Here is a 17,637-nt window from a genome sequence, read left to right as displayed (position 1 = left end):
AAAAAAGAAGAAGAAGAAAAGGTTCTACAGGTATATTGGTCAGAAGAGACAAACAAAGAAGAATGTATCCTCTCTGATAAATGAGAAGGGAAAACTGGCTTCCACAGATACATAGAAAGCTGGAGTACTCAAGAAGTTCTTTGCCTTGGTCTTCCCTGCTAGTCAGGCATCTCACACCTCTCATGTCTGAAACTCTAGGGGATGCTATGAGGGAAGCAATATCCCTCCCATGGTAAGAGTGGAGCAAGTCAGAAACTGCTTCATGAGACTGAATGCGTACAAGTCTATGGGGCTGGCTGACGTACATCTCAGGGTCCTTAAGGAACAGGCTGATGTGGTTACTAAGCCATTCTCCATCATATTTTGAAAAGTCACAGCTCTCAGGCAAAGTCTCCAGTGACCAGAAAAAGCAAAAGATCATCTTTTGGGAGAAAGGAAGACCTAGGGTACTATAGGCCAGTGAGACTCACATCTTTTCCTGGCAAGATCATAGAACAGATCCTCCTGGAAGAGATGTTAGGGCACATTCAAGAAGAGGAGGTGATGCAAGGCAGTCAGCATGGCTTCACCAAGGGCAGATCATGCCTGACAAATCTGGTGGCCTTCTGCAGTGAAGTGACAGAATCAGTAAAACAACTCGTGTTTTCTGATGTTTTCTGATTTTTTTCTGCCTGGACATGTTCAAGGCCTGTGACATGGTCCTGCACCCCATCCTTATCTCTAAATTGGAGAGAGATGGATTTGAAGGCTCGGCTATTCTCTGGATAAAGAATTGGTTGGACAATGGCAGGCAGAGGACTGTGGTCAATAATTCTATGTCCAGGTGAAGGCCAGTCACAAGTGAGTGTTCCCAAGTGGTCAATCTTAGGACCAGTACACTTCAACATCTTTATCTATGACATAGACAGTGAGATCAAGCTCAGCCTCAGCAAGTTTGCTAATGACAGCAAGCTAAGTGGTGCAGTTGATACAACAGAAGGAAGAAATGCCATACAAAGGGACCTGGACACACTCAAAAAATAGGCTCATAGTAACCTAATGAGGATCAACATGGGGAAGTGCAGGGTGTTGCACTTGGCTCGTGGCAATCTGAAGTATACATACAGACTAAGAAATGAACTCCTTGAGAGCAGGATAAAGACTTGGGGGTCCTGGTAGATAAAAAGCTGGACATGAGTCAGCAGTGTGTGCTTGTAGCCTGGAAGGCCAACTGTACCCAAGCTTGCACCAAAAGAAGGGCGGCCAGCAGGGAGAGGGAGGTGTTTGAGCCCCTTCTACTCTGCCTTCTTGAAGACCCATCTGGAGAACTACATTCAATCCTGGGGCCTCCAATGCAAGAAATTTGTAGAGCTGTTGGGGCACGTCCAGAGGAATGATATGAAGATGATCAGAGGACTCGAGCACCTCTCATGAGGAAGCAGGGCTTGGTCAAACTAGAGAATAGAAGGCACCAGGGATGCCTCTTTGTGGTTTTTCAGTACCAGAGAGAATCTTATAAACAGGAGAGAGAACAACTTTTTATGCGGTCTGTTAGTGATAAGACACAGAAGAATGGCTTTAACTAAAGGAGAGGAGATTCAGGTTAGATGTTTGGTGGAAATTCTTTACTCAGAGAATGGTGAGGCACTGGATATTGATGCCCCAACCCTGGAGGCATTCAAAGTTAGGTTAGATGGGGCCCTGGACAACCTGATCTAGTTGGTGGCAACCCTGCCCAAGGCAGGGGATTGTAACTAGATGATCTTTAGGGTCTTTTCCAACCTAAACTACTCTATGATTCTGATTCTATAAGTGGTAGTACAAATAAGTCTGAGGGTTATCTAAATCACCAAACTTCATATTTGTGCTCCTGCTCACAAAAATCAAGTTCTTTAAACAGTCCTGTCTTAAAACAACTGAAATTGATTCCTTGAAAAAATATTTGTACATGTATCTGTCATATGGATATTATATTTGGACAGCAAAATTTCATAGCTGTCTGCAAGAATTATTAGACACAAACATATTTCAAAAACGCATCTCTCAAGAGTGCCAATTTTAGCAGGGTAGATAACTCTCGTAGTAAGTTTTGCATGTCTCAAGGTTTTTTCTTCGTAATATTTACATGAACAGTAATTCTGAAGAAAAAAAAGTGAAAATAGAAGGGATAAAATACTTGTGTGCTTCTTACAGAGACTGTATTTATAACTCAGGTCTACATTTCTCACCCTTCTTTCTTCATGTTAAAACTTTTTAGCAGTGAAATACCTGCATAGATAATACAAGGTGTGTTTTTAAAATAATTTTAAAGGTAATAAAATAAAACCCACCAACTCCACTGAACCTAAGTCACATTTCTTAAAGGATTTGAGATTTTATCATGCTTGAGGTAACTTTTGTTTAGAACAAAAATATCAATAACTAATAACATGTCAGTGACTTGTCTACTGGCATTCTCTCATTTCCAATTTTCTTTATCAAGTGCTGCTTATAGAAAGCATTTGAACTTTAGAAATACATATTTTTAACTGATAGCTCCTAAATCTCCTATTATACTTATGATGTTTTTGGAATTATACACAGATAGAAAATAAACGTCACGGCACTGGGCAAGAATTCTCTGGCACAGCTCAAGAAACTGAACTATCATATTTTTAATGTTAAACAACAGCCAGACAGTAGATATAATCTTATTTTTAAAGCCAAATAATGCAACTTCAGCCATGACCACTTGCATATCTTAGGAGGGTCGCTTTAAAACTTGTGCTTGTAAAATAGAACATCTGCATTTCACTCAAAACCTTATAAAGCATTCTAGCATTTAAGAGAACAAACAGAATATAACACTTCAACAAACAAAATAATGCAATTTTTACACTTGCTAAATTCAGAATTTAGCTTTAAAAATACTGGTTTTCAGTAGACCATTAAGGAGTAAAAAACATCCATTAGGCAAGGTACTTCCCAACTGAAAGATGGTAGCATAACACTACAGAGACCCTCTCTAAAAAACAGTGTACAGCTCTGCTCAACCACATTCAAGAAAGATAGAAAGTGGAAAAGGCATAGTCAGTGGAATCGGGAAGAACTGATCTCTCCTAGAAACATCGCTTTGCTTTACTCACCATGTGCAATGTTCAGATGCAAACCTGCTCAAATTCCAAATTAATGAAACCACAGTGAGACACTGAGAATTGTGTAGGAGTGCCCTAAAACGAATATAGTGAATTTACAAGAGCAAAAGGCAGGATGCAAATGGGATATGCTTGTGCTTTGCAAATACTTCTTTTGTATCAACAGAAGTAGAAAAGTTAAAGGACTGTACTAACATGGGAACAATGGAGGACGATATAGAAGTAAAGACATCTGTGAAAGCAAAGATCATTATGAAAACTTTCCATACTATTAAGTGAAAGTCTTGACAGTTATCAAAGAAATATCAGCAAATGGGCAATAAATAGTATTTACAGGTATCACTCTATACTTGATGAGATCTACTGGACTGTTAAGACCAGGTGACATGGGCATGATGTTTTGTGAGAGGCTGTCATCCCAGTACAAAGCATTTCAGGTCTCAGCTACCATGAATTCAAAAGATTCTCGATCAAAGGAATGAAAAACCTCTAGTAAAATCCATTATAAGGGATAAGATAGTAGATGACTCTCCTGGGAGGAAAGTGGTACAGTTGTTACTGTGTCAGACAGCATCCTTTAGAGGAGCGTGCATCATGCTGCCCAGATGCCTTGCGATCAAAGAGCCAGTACAACAGAGGCTTACATGAGTGCAGAGAGGAGCACTGGAAACTAATGTAATTGCTGACTGATGGTAAGATGCCTGGCCTCTTCAGCGCACTCCTGCAAGCCAATCTGTACATTACTTATATACTCAAGAGAAGTGAATAGCATGCAATAATGCAATCATGTGAAATGAAACCATTTATTTGAACTTCAAGCAAAGCAAAGAAGAGTCGGCATCCAACATTCCTTTTCAACATAGAAAACCTAAGTTCAAGAAGAATTAGAAAACGGATCACACAAAAGAGAGCCATTAGGTATTTCAGCCCATGAAATTTTTATTCTGAAAAAGAAATATTTTCACTACTGCAGGCTCAGCAGCCACAGGAGAGAGGGCAGTGAGATCCTCGTGACCCTGCCATGGAAAGAACTTGAAATGGTTTGGATCTGCTGTAAAGCCTTTACTCAAATCATGACTTTACCATGTGAAATATGTGCAGAGGAGTAAGAATGAGGTCTGACATGAATTCAGACATGCTGCTATTAGAGGTGACTTTTCACTGGTAAAGTTTTTAAATATGGGAAAAGTTATTTTGGACGTTAAGACACTGTGAAGACCCCTCCTTCCGCATGCTGCTTTAGACTGCATTGCTATAATTGAACAGTGCTATATAAACAATAATCCTGGTTTTCTACAGTAGGTTATCATCGGAGAAAGTGACTACAAAACAATTTAGATAAATGGTGGGATCATAATATTTTATGCAAAATGGACAAATAAGTTACCTGAAAAACCTGGTGCTGTGTAGCACTCCTTCAAGACATAAGCACGGTTAAAGCAGACAGTAAATCACTAAATCTCATCTCAGACTTTCCAATTTTGTTGTTGTTTTGGTTTTCACCAGTTTTTGCTGACAGGTAAAAAAAATATTGCCTGAATGTGAGCAACATTTAATTTACCACCAATTTCCCTCCTATTTCTACAGCACATTCCTAAAAAGCACACAGCATTTTATTTCCAGTACTCAGAAGAATTACTATTAAATAGTCAGACACCACCAATACTTACCATAAAAATACTATTCTAATACTTTTTGCTACTCAAGAGAATTGCGATACACTATAGAAATTCCTCTGGAATATTTTGAAATCATCATCAATAACTATGTGCATACAGTTATACAAATACAGTTACTTTCGTATGTATCAACAATGCTTGCATACATTAAAAAAACATGCATCTATATAAAGAGGGAGAAAACTGTGATATCGCACTGAAAAAGCAATGCGTATTAACTGAGTGGGATAGCAACTATAGCCTTTGAAGATGAGGAAGCCTTTTTTTGAGGTATCTTCTTTGCCTATCACCAGCATCATTTAAGAACTTAAATGATTTAAGTGCATGCAAAAATTATGTCTGAGGCATAGATTTCAATGACAGGACCTGGAATATACATCCACTTGTTCTGAGGAATTCAAACTTGAGTTTTCTAGCACCAGGCCTTATCTAGCTCAACTCCCATATTTTCTGACTTTAGAAACGAAACAACCCATACTCCATTTCTTCAGTATTTCTCTTTTTTTGGGAAGGGTCTTGATAAAATTATCAAGTGTGAGGTTGACTGAAAAGTGTTAGTTATTGGACATACACACTGCAACTTTCTGTCACTCATAATAAGCACAGATTTATCCATTTTAACATACGGAAAAATTTGCATCCTATCAAATACTATTAAAAAATCCCAACATTCTAATGCTGTATTTACCTGTGGGAGGTTCAGTGTTTCCAACTAAAAATGCATTTACAGAACAGCTGCTGTCATTAAATTTTTCACTGCTTTCCACAGTTTATGAGACTGCTATGTTATGAGATAACCTGCAGTGGAAGGAGTGGCTTTGGTAGATGTAAATCTCCCAGAGGTCCCCAGGACATAATCTTGCTTAGGCTACCTTGGGATGCAAACAAAGACTCCTCTTCTTAGTCAGCTAGAGAAATGAGCAATACCTAGTATTTTCCACATATCTACTATTTTGGATCATGGCTCTGCCTCTCAACAAACAAAAGGTCATCTTCCTCCCTGAGCACTAGAGAAAGCAGAAAAGCATTAATACACACTTCTTAAATACAGATTCATCTACACAATGTGATTCTGCTGCACTCCTTTCCTCCTCTTAGATGTAAAGGCATCTGCCGCAGATCACTGATAATGTTGCGAAAAGTGCAAGGTAGAACAGATGGGAGTACCTACAGCAGTGACCAGCAAAGCTAATATCCCCACATCTCATGTCAGGATTGGCCAGATATTGACCCAGTGATTCCATTAGTCTCAGGTGCTTTTCGGCAATATGAGAAACACCAAGTTGATGTCCTGAACACCAACATTCCAGGAAAATTGAGATCAAATAAACCTAGAATTAAAGGCAGTCATTTCTAATGCCTCACTTACATGCAGATATGGAATGAGGTGTGTGTGCATCCACTTTCTCTTAACATGACATTGAAAATGTCTTCATACTTAAAATGTACATTCTTTATTGGCCAGCCTTTCAATATGGAATGACCTCTAAGCCTTGTATCTATCAGCTATGCTTTGACATTACAAAACACACTTTACCGTGCTTCATGTTCATTACTTAGCAACTGGACCTCTGCTCTAAGTACTGCATCCTTATTTACGCATGCACATGCTGGCGCATCTTTCATAAAAGTACAAAAAGAACAAGGATTAAGGGAAGCTATGATCATGTGCTATAAAATCCTAAGTGGCACAAAAAAAGATTCATAGTGAACAAGAGCCTTCTGTCTCTTTCAATACAAGAATTAACAGGCAACCAATGGAATCAGCATTGCAGGTTAAGTTAAGCAAAGGAGACGCCTTCAGTTGTACTGAAGAATTTCTTATGGCTACATACATGCTGTGCTGCCAACATTTTAAATCAAGAAAACGGGGAGAAATTCTTCATTTGGAGGCAGGGAAGACTGATGAGTTATGAAATACAAGCTCAGGAAACTCTAAACCACAAATTTCTGGAAGCTCAAAGGACATTCTGGGTAAGTATCCTCAAATACTTGCCTGCTTCTTTTACTCCTCTGTTGGCAAGTGCTCTCGCGTGCTATCAGAAAGTAAATCTGTTGTTAGACAGACCACTGTTCTGACCCAATATGGCCTGTTTTACATTCTTCATCATGTATATTTATGGTGATGACTCCAAAGTCAGACTAATGTGACTGCAAATAGAATTTGGGCCTTCATTTTGTCATTACTTCCTTTTCTGAGCATAAATAAATAAAAGGAAAGTCCAAGGATTGAAAAAATGAAATTATCTGTCATCATGACTCAGTTTGTTGCATGTTTCACGAGGAGAGCTTAATCTGATAATTTTATACAATGGAAAAATAGAAGGTTTTTTTTTCCCAGTGGTAAAAATTATCATTCGTTAGTGAAGAAAATTGCATATAAACCTAAATTTATTCAGATTACAGCCCAGTCACTCAGACATGACAATTGAATAAGAGGCATTAATTAATAAGGAAAAAACAAGCAGAGTATTCACTGATACTGTAACTTTTAGATATTCAGAGGGGGGTGCACATGTGCGCTGGGAATATCTGTGTGCATTAGTAGTAGATTTGAGTTTACTGGCAGAAAACACATCTGTCTATTTCCAGGCTGATGAACTGTCATATAGCACTCACAAAGAAATGCTACTGAAGTTTACACACCTGTTTTCCAAATCAAACAAAAACTACCCACAAGTGGCTTAATTTTAACAGAAATTGCATTGCTTTGTTGTCTCAGCCCAGAACTAAGCGGGATCCCAGAATACATGCATGTATCCTCCCACTCATGGTCACGTGAATCACCTCCTCCTCCTGAGGAAGCATGCTAGATACAATGATGTTTTGTTTCTCAACTTACAAAAGCATCATCCTCATGCTGAGTTACAGAAGAATATAATTAAATGATATGTCACTAAAAGAAAGTCTACGTACATTTTCTACCACAGTAATATTTCTAAAACCACAGTTTTTTTGATCATTTTGCTGTGGACTGGCTTTTTCCTGGTGAGTAAAGACGTGCCTACTGAATTTAGAACATAGTTTCTCAGCCTGAGCTGCAGATTCCCAGGCTGCATAGTTGTGGTCAGATAACTCCTCCACGGGGCATTCGGAGTTTCCTGAGTATGGAGGGAAAAACGAATTAATCTGACTCCAGTGTTTAACTCATTTGCAAGACTCAGATTTCCTGTTCTGTAAACATAAAGGTTTTGCAAAGAGTGCGTAAGAGCTTTCAAGATGTATAGCTATGTGACTGCTAAAGATAGGGAGCCCCATTCTTCTTTCTAGCTTTAACTGCCAAAGCTCTGTGGATTTCAGCAGTATTATTACCAATTCAAATCTGTTCCAAGTCAGAGGAAAGTCAAGAACAATGTGTGTTTATGAAAAAAGGCCAATTCTTGTTTGGCTGAAGTTCATAACCCGAAAAGAACCCAGTAATTCCAGTGTTCTTTAGCCTAAATGCTGGCTACGTCTTTCACTTACCAGCATGTTCTGTGGTGCAGGGCATTAGGAGCATAGAAATGGATATATTTACTGATTATTTACATTGCAATTTTCAAAGGCAGAGGAATGTTTTAATCTTAGACGAAGTTACAGTATGAAAAAATCAAGTCAATCTAGAAACTAAAGCAGCACTTGAATAGGGAAGTAAAATGCCATGCCAAGGTCTGTTTGAGGTGATAGGTAGAGAAGAAACATGATTATACGTGCCATAAAATTTTTCTAAGCTAACTTAAGTGGTTAAGAAAGGTGCTGAGCTAAGATTTTTAGGAACAAAGGAACATAGCACTGACCTAATTCCTTTCCATTAATCAACAGCAAAGTCCCATTCACTTCCAGGAGAGTAGAATTATGCTAAGTTAAGCACTTCTGAAAACCTCCGAAGAAATTTTTGTGTATAAATTTGGCAGATGTGGTACAAGCATTGCCTATGAATATCCTCTTCACAGTGACCTACATCATTTCAGGAGAAATACACACGTGTGTGAAAGGGCACTTGGATTTTAATACCCTCAGGATTACTTGAAATTCTTTTTTCAAGAATGGCTCCAGCTAATGCACTCCATGTTTGCTTGTGAATATCAAAAAACAGGAACGGTATCATAAGCTACCAGAAAGTTCTCAGATGGAGCACGGCTTTTTTTTTTAGGCTAGACAAGATTATGAAGTCTTCCCATTAGGATCGTGTATCTCCACTATCATCTCAATCCATCACATTAGATGCTGCTTACAAAGCTGCTCACTACTTTAGCCTTAACTGTTAGAAAGCTCAAAAGACCAAATCATTTGCTGCTTCAGATTTTCTAGAACTTAAAGTTAGCACTTTGCTATAGCACATCTATGATTTCATTCCCGAATTAAACGTTCCATCTCACAAAAATATCTGGGTTTGGAAAAGCACATTTTCCTTAAAAACAAAACAAAATCTATAAAACCTATGACAAACAAATAATTTAGCATCTCCACAACTCCTTTGTCTTCCTCAACCACTATTCTTTAAAGAATGAAAGATAAAAACACTACCTAAGGAGCAACTCCAGCAAGAAAACTATTGCTCTCCTTTAGAAGAGTGAAAGGCAGCTCTTGCAAAACAACACCACAGATAAACAGGTAAGAGGATGAGGATGTTACAGCTTTGCTGGGCATCTGGTTATTGCTTAGAAAGAGCTCTGTTGGCGTGGCTGACTTGCTTAAAGAAAGGAAACAAAAGAGAGGCACTGGCATCTCTAATTTACAAATCTGAACCTAACCACCTTTCACGTGTTCCCAGCTATAATTTTTCATTGTAATTTAACCCAGGCTTGTTATTGATTCAGCTCAGCATTGGACACACACTGTGCACAAGTACAGGGTGAGACAGTAAACGCTTTAGCAAGACAGCAAGGAGCATTCACAGCGGAGCACTCCTCACAGACACACTGGGTTGTGCCAGATTCTTCTGTGGGATTTCCTTTTCCTTGGAGACAAACTGTCTATTTAACTCTAGAGCAGCCAGCTCTCTGCTCCTTTCACAAGCTTTTATACTTGGCTCTGTTCTGTGGGAAAAGTTTCCCTTTCACATTTCAACTCAATTGTGATTGCTCCCTGTGTTTAAGCTTCTGCATGATGGAGAGATGAGAAAAATTTCACACAAGAAGCAAAATTATATCCTGTATTTCTCTCAATGAACAAAACCTGTCAGAGTCTATTGACACAGCCTTGTCAGATCTAGGTTGTGTGGCATACACTCTGTATGGCAATTATTGCATCAGAGTAGCCAATAAATGTTTCTTGGATTTAGACAACGACCAGTGCTGATTAAATACTTCCTCAATGTTCACATTCCTGACACAGGTAATGAGGATATCTAAAGGCAGTATTACATATAAAAAGCAAAACCCAGAGAAGACAATATCATAATAACATGATTAAAAAAACTTTTTTTGATAATCAGCTGCTAGGTAGCCATTATACAAGAAGCCATTACATGCTCTTTGCAAGAACCTGTCTTTGCTGGAACTTCCACTTTGCATGGCCTTTACAACAGACTAGAACTGCAAATAAAAGATCGTAGTGAGATCCCAGAAGCGTATGTGCAATATAGACCAATCTTACGATAGCACTGTATGCCACTTTCAGCACTGACAGAAGTTCAGATCCTCAAAGTTATTTAGAGAACTAGCTTCTCTTAATAGGCAAATTCAGACTTAAAAGCTTACCAACAAAGCAGATTTGGAAGTCTCACTACGAATACACTGCAAAGGGCTCTTCAGGACAATTGCAAATGCCAAAAATAAATGTGCATACAGATTTCATTAACAAGTTTTTCATACTCTACTAGTATAAGCCAACTCACTTACTACTAAGATTCTCCTAATTAATTTTCCATGTTCCGTCTGTAACATTTTTCAAGAAAATGCCTGAAATAAGCATACAGAAAAAATGAAAATGATGCATAGATCATGCACACAAGCACCATCTTTTCAGTGTTGTGTTTTTGTGGTTCCAAATGCAAAGAGAGAAATAAATCAACTATTCCTACAAGACTACCTAGTTGCATATCAATTGCGACATTTTCAGCATGAAAATAAAAACCGAAAAAATCACCAGGACACTTATTAGCCCAGACAAGTACACTCACACACAATGAATCTCCATGTTTGAACTGATTCCAAAGATGACCAAAAACATGTATGAAGTAAGGTAGACAGGAAACTATCAGTCAGCAGCTCCATACCATTATTATTATTATTATTATTTTTTTTTTTTCAATAAATCAAAGTGTTGTAAGGATTTTTGCTAATGATGGAGAACTTAGAGGAAAGTCACTGGATGTAAGAGAGTGGAAGTAGTCAAAATCTGCATTGAGTATTTACGTGAGGGAAAACCAAAGAGGAAAAGAGAGAGCATATGTTTAAGAGAGCCTAGATCTGATGGCAGGAGGCTGGGATTGTCCCCATCCCACTAGATGGGCAGCCATCCACAGGCTCCTGCTCACCTCTGCAAGCATAGCACTGCTGTTCTTCTTCTACTGAATCCTTTCCTGTCTGCTTTGCACCAGGCTGAACAGCATCCAAGAGAACAAAATGAGAGATTCAAACACGTTTAATGGTGTTTTTCCCTGCATAGGGTTACAGCAAGTATTAGCCTTGACAGGACGAGTTTTCCAACAGAGATGGGACTTGGAGCATCAATCCACCAGAGTTTAACCTTCTTCCAGAGGCAGCACTGAAACAAAATCAGCCAAAAGGATGTCCAAATGCTATAAAAATGAGGGAGGTGGCTGTATTTAAACATCAATAAAATGAGCATATTTTACTCAAGTATCCACAAGATACTTCTGTTAGCCAGCATGGGTGGGGGTTCAGTTCTGCTTTTTGTTTTTTAAATAAGATTCCTGGATTTCTAAGAGAAAAACTATATTGTGTTAAAACTGAGAAAGAACTTCTCTTTCCGAGCAAGATCTCTCTCCAGGAAAACATCACAGAATACGCCGACATTTCAGTATACTTTTCCTCGCTACTAGAGAAGGCCAGTGCAAAGAAAAGCTGGCCAACACCTTGTTCACCTTCATTCAAAAGCATTCATGTCTGAACTAAGATTTTTGACATTCACTGAGCATAGACTTCTGTCTTTTCCCTGGCCCCTGTGCCAGGGCAGTTCCCCTGTTTTGGAATGTAGAAGAGAAAATAAAGAACTTTGACTGTTTTGCAAAGGAATAGCATGCAAACGTTTTGTAATTTCTTCACACTTTGAGTTTTTTCATGAGACTGACACCACTTACTACTAATTTAAACAGTTGTCAGAACAAAACTGCTCTGGATAAATTTCCAGAAATTCACGCTAAATTCTTCTTCCACCTCTTTTTTTCAGAGCTCTTTGAGCACCCACTGTTAATTCACACACTGGCAGGTAGTGTTGTCTTTCAATCCTGTTACGCAACTTGGCTTCCAACACCTGCAAAAGCTAACATGTTTCTCCAGATAGACTTGCTTTCCCAAGCTCCTGACTTCTCAGCAATGTGAGGTACTTTGTGTAAAGCTGTCTCAGTTTCTGTTGAATCCGTTTTTCTAAATAGTTTCTGATTTTTTCAGAGATAGGAAAAGTCAGTTGTATATTTATCCTGAATTATCAAACACGCTATAAAGGGCCTATCTCAGATTCCAGGCACCATAGCTAAATATTAAAAATACAGCCATCCTTATGCAAACAAGAAGTATACATGCCAGCCTCCTCAAAATCACAAATGGCTCCAGTCACAGAACCCCCAGAAAACAAACCTCAGTGGCTGGTCCAGGTCTTCCCACTCTGAAAACATCAGACTCAGAGGTTAGCTCCCAAAACACTAAGCCTTCCAAAATAGCATTTTAAGTCACATTTAGGTTTCAGTACTTCCACATATGCAAGTGCTCACTGTTCTGAATCACAACAGATATGTCCTAATGTTGTTGACACCTCAGAATATTGAATATAAGTTTATTTTTTAATCTTACACTGAACATCTCTAATTTTAAACCCACAACTTTACATATTTCTGTAGTTATAATTTTTGTCCCCCTCAGAAACAACTATTTGAGATCAACTGGAAGCATAAAACGTATTTCCTGTCTTTGGTTTCTTTTTGACTCCTTTTTGAGCTTGACTAACTCATCAAATTGCCTGTATTTTAACAAGGAGATTCAGTATATCTGAGAAAAAAAAAATAGCACAATCCTTAGTAGGTGTTCACATTCTTCATCTTGCCATCTTTTATCCATTTAGAGAATATCCTTTTTATCACCACCTGTCAATAAAAACTAAAAGCTAATAAACCACCTCCTGACCTGGAAGTCTGGAGTGGGGAGGAGAATAAAACCCCCATGATTCAGGTGGAGGCAGTTAGAGACCTTCTACTTCATCTGGACTGTCACAAGTCTATGGGGCCAAGTGAGATCTACCTGAGGGTGCTGAGGGAGCTGCTGGAGGTGAATCCCAAGCCAATTTCAACCATCTGTCTGTGTTCCTGGTCAATCAGAGAGGTTTTAGAGGATGTGAGTCTTCCCAGTGGGACTCCTATCTATCAGAAGAGCTGAAAGAAGTATCGGGAGAACTACAGGCCTGTTAGCCTGACCTCAGTGCCAGGTAAGGTTATGGAACAGATGATCTTGAGTGAGATCACATGGCATGTACGGGACAACTGGGGAATAGGTCCAGCCAGTATGGGCTCATGAAAGGCAGGTCCTGCCTGACCAGCCTCATCTCCTTCTATAACCAGGTGATCTACCTGGTGGAAGAAGGAAAGGCTATTGACATAGTCTACCTGGTCTTCAACAAAGCCGTTGACACTGTCTCCTACAGCATCCTCCTAGAGAAGCTGGCAGCCCATGGCTTGGACAGGTACAATCTTTGGTGGGTAAAGAATGGGCTGGAGGGCCAGGCCCAAAGAATGGCAGTGAAAAGAGTTAAATCCAGCTGGCAACCACTCAGTTGGTATTAGAGCCTGACCTGCTTAATATCTTTATTAATCGCCTGAATGGGGGGAATGAGTATAATCTCGATAAGGTTGTAGATGATACCAAGATGGGAGGAAGTGTCAATCTGCCTTGGGGTAGAAAGCCCCTGCAGAGGGATCTGGACAGGACGGATAGCTGGGCTGAGGCCAATGGGATGAAGTTCAAAGAGAGCAAGTGCCGGTCCTGCACCTTGGTCACAGCAACCCCATGCATCACTACAGGCTCAAGGCTGTGCCGAGGAAAAGGACCTGGGGATGTTGGTTGACACTTAGCTGAACATGAGCCAGCGGTGTGCCCAGGTGGCCAAAAAGGCCAATGGCATCCTGGCTTGTATCAGAAATAGTGAAGCCACCAGGACCAGGGAGGTGATTGTTCTCCTGTACTCAGCTCTGGAGAGGCTGCACCACAGATACTGTGTTCAGTTATGGGCTCTTTACTATAAAAAGACATTGAGGCCCTGGAACATGTCCAGAGATGAGCAATGAAGCTGTAAAAGGGTCTGGAGCAGAAGTTTTATGAGGAGCATCTGAGGGAACTTCTCCAGACTTGTTCAGTCTTCTCCAGACATTTTCAGTCTGGAGAAGAAGAGGCTCAGGGAAAACCTTATTGCCCTCTACTACTCCCTGAAAAGAGGTTGTGGTGAGTGGGGGTCAGCCTCTTCTCCTGGGTAACAGCGATACAACTACAGGGAATGGCCTCAAGCTGTGCCAGGAAGGTTCAAGCAGGATATTAGGAAAACTTCTCCAAAAGAGCAGTGAGGCATTGGAACGAGCTGCCCAGGTCACCACCCTTGGAGGTGTTCAAGAAACGTGTAGATGCAGTACTAAGGGACATGGTTTAGTGTAGGGTAATATTGGTGGTAGGTAGACAGTTGGACTAGATGACCTTGGAGGTCTTTTCCAACCTTAATTATTCTATGATTCTATGAAAAAGCTTAGCGTGTAATCTGGGGCACTGTTAAACAGAAATACATGGATCATACCCAGTTATTTTATGGCATTGTGTGCGTAGTTCAGTATAGGGTAAAAGAATCCCCTTTACCACAAAGGGTTTTGTTTCTTTTTTTCTTTTTTCTTTTTTTTCTTTTTTTAAGAAAAATATGTTTTTAGTATGATATTGTTGAAAAGTAAAGGCTTAAATCACCAGTACTCCTTTAAATTGAAATGTTGATGCGTTGTGATTATTTATTAGTTGATTTGTCTCTGTTTTCATATTACCCATTTGTTTTTACTGTTCAAGACTCTAGGTCATTTCTGCAGAGACAAGCTCAGGCAATACTTAGAGCTTTTAGTGATTCTAAGACAAGGCACTTCGAAAGTACAAAGCTGAGGCTATTTTCATCAGCCGACACACTCTAGAGCCCAAAGACACATGATTATGCCTTTGGAAAGGCAGCAGCCGGAGCACATGATAATCATTTCCCATAACCCCCGCAGCCCCTTTGCTTGTGGACAAAGGATGTTTCCAGAACCAGGGTATTTCACCTTGCTGGATGCTTGCTACAAAATGCAAAGCACAGCTCCTGCAGCCTCTCCGAACAACACATGCCAGTGACCTTCAGGCAATCTCTAGCAAATATTCTTTCAGAAAATCTTGTACAATTCTATTTATACGCTTAAAATAAAGGTACAGGAGAAGCCAAACTGAGACTTCTGTCCTTTATAGACCTACCAGGCACATAAGAGAGGAATGCACATTCCAAGGCAAAGGAGCCCAATGAAGACAACTACTTAATTCCTTCCCAGTGAGCCAGCATAGGCATTGCCAGGTCTCTGCCACTTCAGTGCTCTGGACCTAATAGCTCTACTCCAAGGGAGTTGGAAATTGGGAATCAGAATAGATTCTCGCATAGGACATGGCCCTTGGAGAACACAGATCACAGGGCAAACAAGGCACTGGAACCAAAGGACGAAACAATGAAATACACAATCCAAAAGCCTACAGAAACCAGGAAAAAAACGAATTCTTGGAAATCTCACAGCTCAGACATGACACACAGCTCAGATAAACTAGTAATTACACAGTTGCTCTTACCTTTGCCATCTGCGCTTGCACGCCATTTGCTTTGAGAGATGCTACTGCTTTCTGCGCTGCTGCCGGGCTGTCAAAATCTACAAAACCGTAACCTAAAAATAAACAATAAATACATATTATCGTTAGCCATGAGCTGCACATAGATCAAGATTTAATTGCTTAAGGAAGACCTTTCCTTCTCTCACATTGTGTCAAAGTTTTCTGGTAGCACTTTCACCAGCAGCAGCCATCACACTCCTGTTTCTCTTGGCTTTCCTCCTGCCTTCTTTAGAACCAATTAGTCCTTTCCTGACCTAATAGGATCTAAAGAAGTGCAATGACTTGAGGCTTCAAAGGGAAGCAAGATGTGTAGGATAGGGGACAAATGGCAGCCCTTTGTCTGTCCTGATAGGAAAGTGGGACACCTTCTCTTCAGAGCTCTGGTGCAGTGGGTTCTTGCCCTATTTCTTCCAGAAGAAGAGGCACAATCCTTGCCACCTGCCCAGGTGAGCAGCCACAATCTCCATGCTGGGCAGCTGTCCCCACTTCATGTTGCTGCCTGCATCCATTTTGCGATACAAGTTCACGTAGAAATAGTCTCTGCACAAATGTGCCCTTATAGAAAACTTACAGAAATCTAGAGCTTGCAGTGGTTTAGATCATGAAAAAACAGCCCTCCTTCCCTGTTCCTTTAACCAGACAAGGATGAAGCTTTGTACAAGGAGGGTCTTAGGTTTCCACAACCAGTTGGAGCCTGGTGTGTGGGGCAGGGAGCACTCAGCAGACCTCCAGCAGGTGGGAGCACTCAGGAAACCTCTGAACCTGTGCTGGGCCAGCATCCACCAGATAGCTGCAGAAGATAGTAGGATAACCACAGCCTGCTCATACTCCATTCCTTTCACCTCATCACCTGGAACGAAGGCCTGGCCCCCACCAAGAGCTGCTTCAGAACATTTGTTTAGCATTAACTTAGAGAAGGTGCATCTGACAGATTGATGAGAAGTGGCTGTCTGCGATTGGTAAGAAATGGTCGTCTGCTTTTAAGTGGCTTTACTATGTCAGTATTTGAAGTAGTTCAGTTTATTAACCACTCCTATCTTCTTTTCTTCCCTCACTGTATCCCTCCCCATTTCTTTCCTACCCAAGGAAGACTGGCATGCTCAAGCAGAAGGACTAGTGCTGTTGAGCCCCTACTGGACATCAGCCCTGAAGTATTTTTGTTTACCTAGTGACACAAAGATGGGCAAAGAGGACACAAAATGAATTTTCAACAACTTCTAAGCACTTAACGGTACTTAAGTCTTGCACATAAAGCTTTCAGCAGACTTCAGAAGACTTAAAAATCTCACCAAGCAGCTGCATGGATTTCACAATCCATCCAGGGAACCCTTTGAAAACATGAGCCTACATCCCACTAAGCAATTGAGACACAGGTAGGCACATGCTGCTCAGCCAAGCCACGTCTGGACTCCACCTCTCCCCTGGAAGCCGAATGCTTGAAGCTGAACTGCCTGAAAGCTTTAATAATATTAGCACAAGCATATTTATAGTATCACAGCTCCTTTGCAGACATCTCCATTTACTATGTCAATACATATAATACAGGAGGCAACCACAGATATGCTTTCCTGCTGTATCCATTTTTCTCTTGCCAGCCTTTCTTCATCCTTATGTGAGGCCTCATTGCCTTCCTCTGTGTGCCACATCTGTGCATGAGAGTGTGTACTTGCGATCACCTTGCCCCAGGTTATAAACATCTCTCTCTACTACTTTGAGTATGTATGCATTACCAATGATGAGATAATTTTGTGCGTATGGATTTTTGTTGTTGTTGGCTTAAATCTTATTTGCAAAAGAAAATGAAAAAGAAATTAGGAA

At 40.2% G+C, this 17,637-nt stretch overlaps 1 protein-coding gene across 3 annotated transcripts in view; it reads right to left on the bottom strand.

Moving 5' to 3' along the window:
* The window catches only part of RBMS3 (RNA binding motif single stranded interacting protein 3), a 600,418-nt gene that overhangs the window by 239,711 nt on the left and 343,070 nt on the right, over nt 1-17,637 (bottom strand). For all 3 annotated transcript variants that reach the window (XM_031553946.1, XM_031553947.1, XM_019616531.2), the window contains one exon: nt 15,781-15,872. In XM_031553946.1, the coding sequence (XP_031409806.1) occupies nt 15,781-15,872 (92 nt within the window). The remainder of the gene's footprint in view (nt 1-15,780; nt 15,873-17,637) is intronic.

This window comes from Meleagris gallopavo, chromosome 6 (assembly GCF_000146605.3).
Source record: "Meleagris gallopavo isolate NT-WF06-2002-E0010 breed Aviagen turkey brand Nicholas breeding stock chromosome 6, Turkey_5.1, whole genome shotgun sequence".
Lineage (NCBI taxonomy): Eukaryota > Metazoa > Chordata > Aves > Galliformes > Phasianidae > Meleagris > Meleagris gallopavo.
The sequence above is the reverse complement of the archived record's forward strand: the minus strand, read 5'-3'. Positions and strand labels throughout refer to the sequence as shown.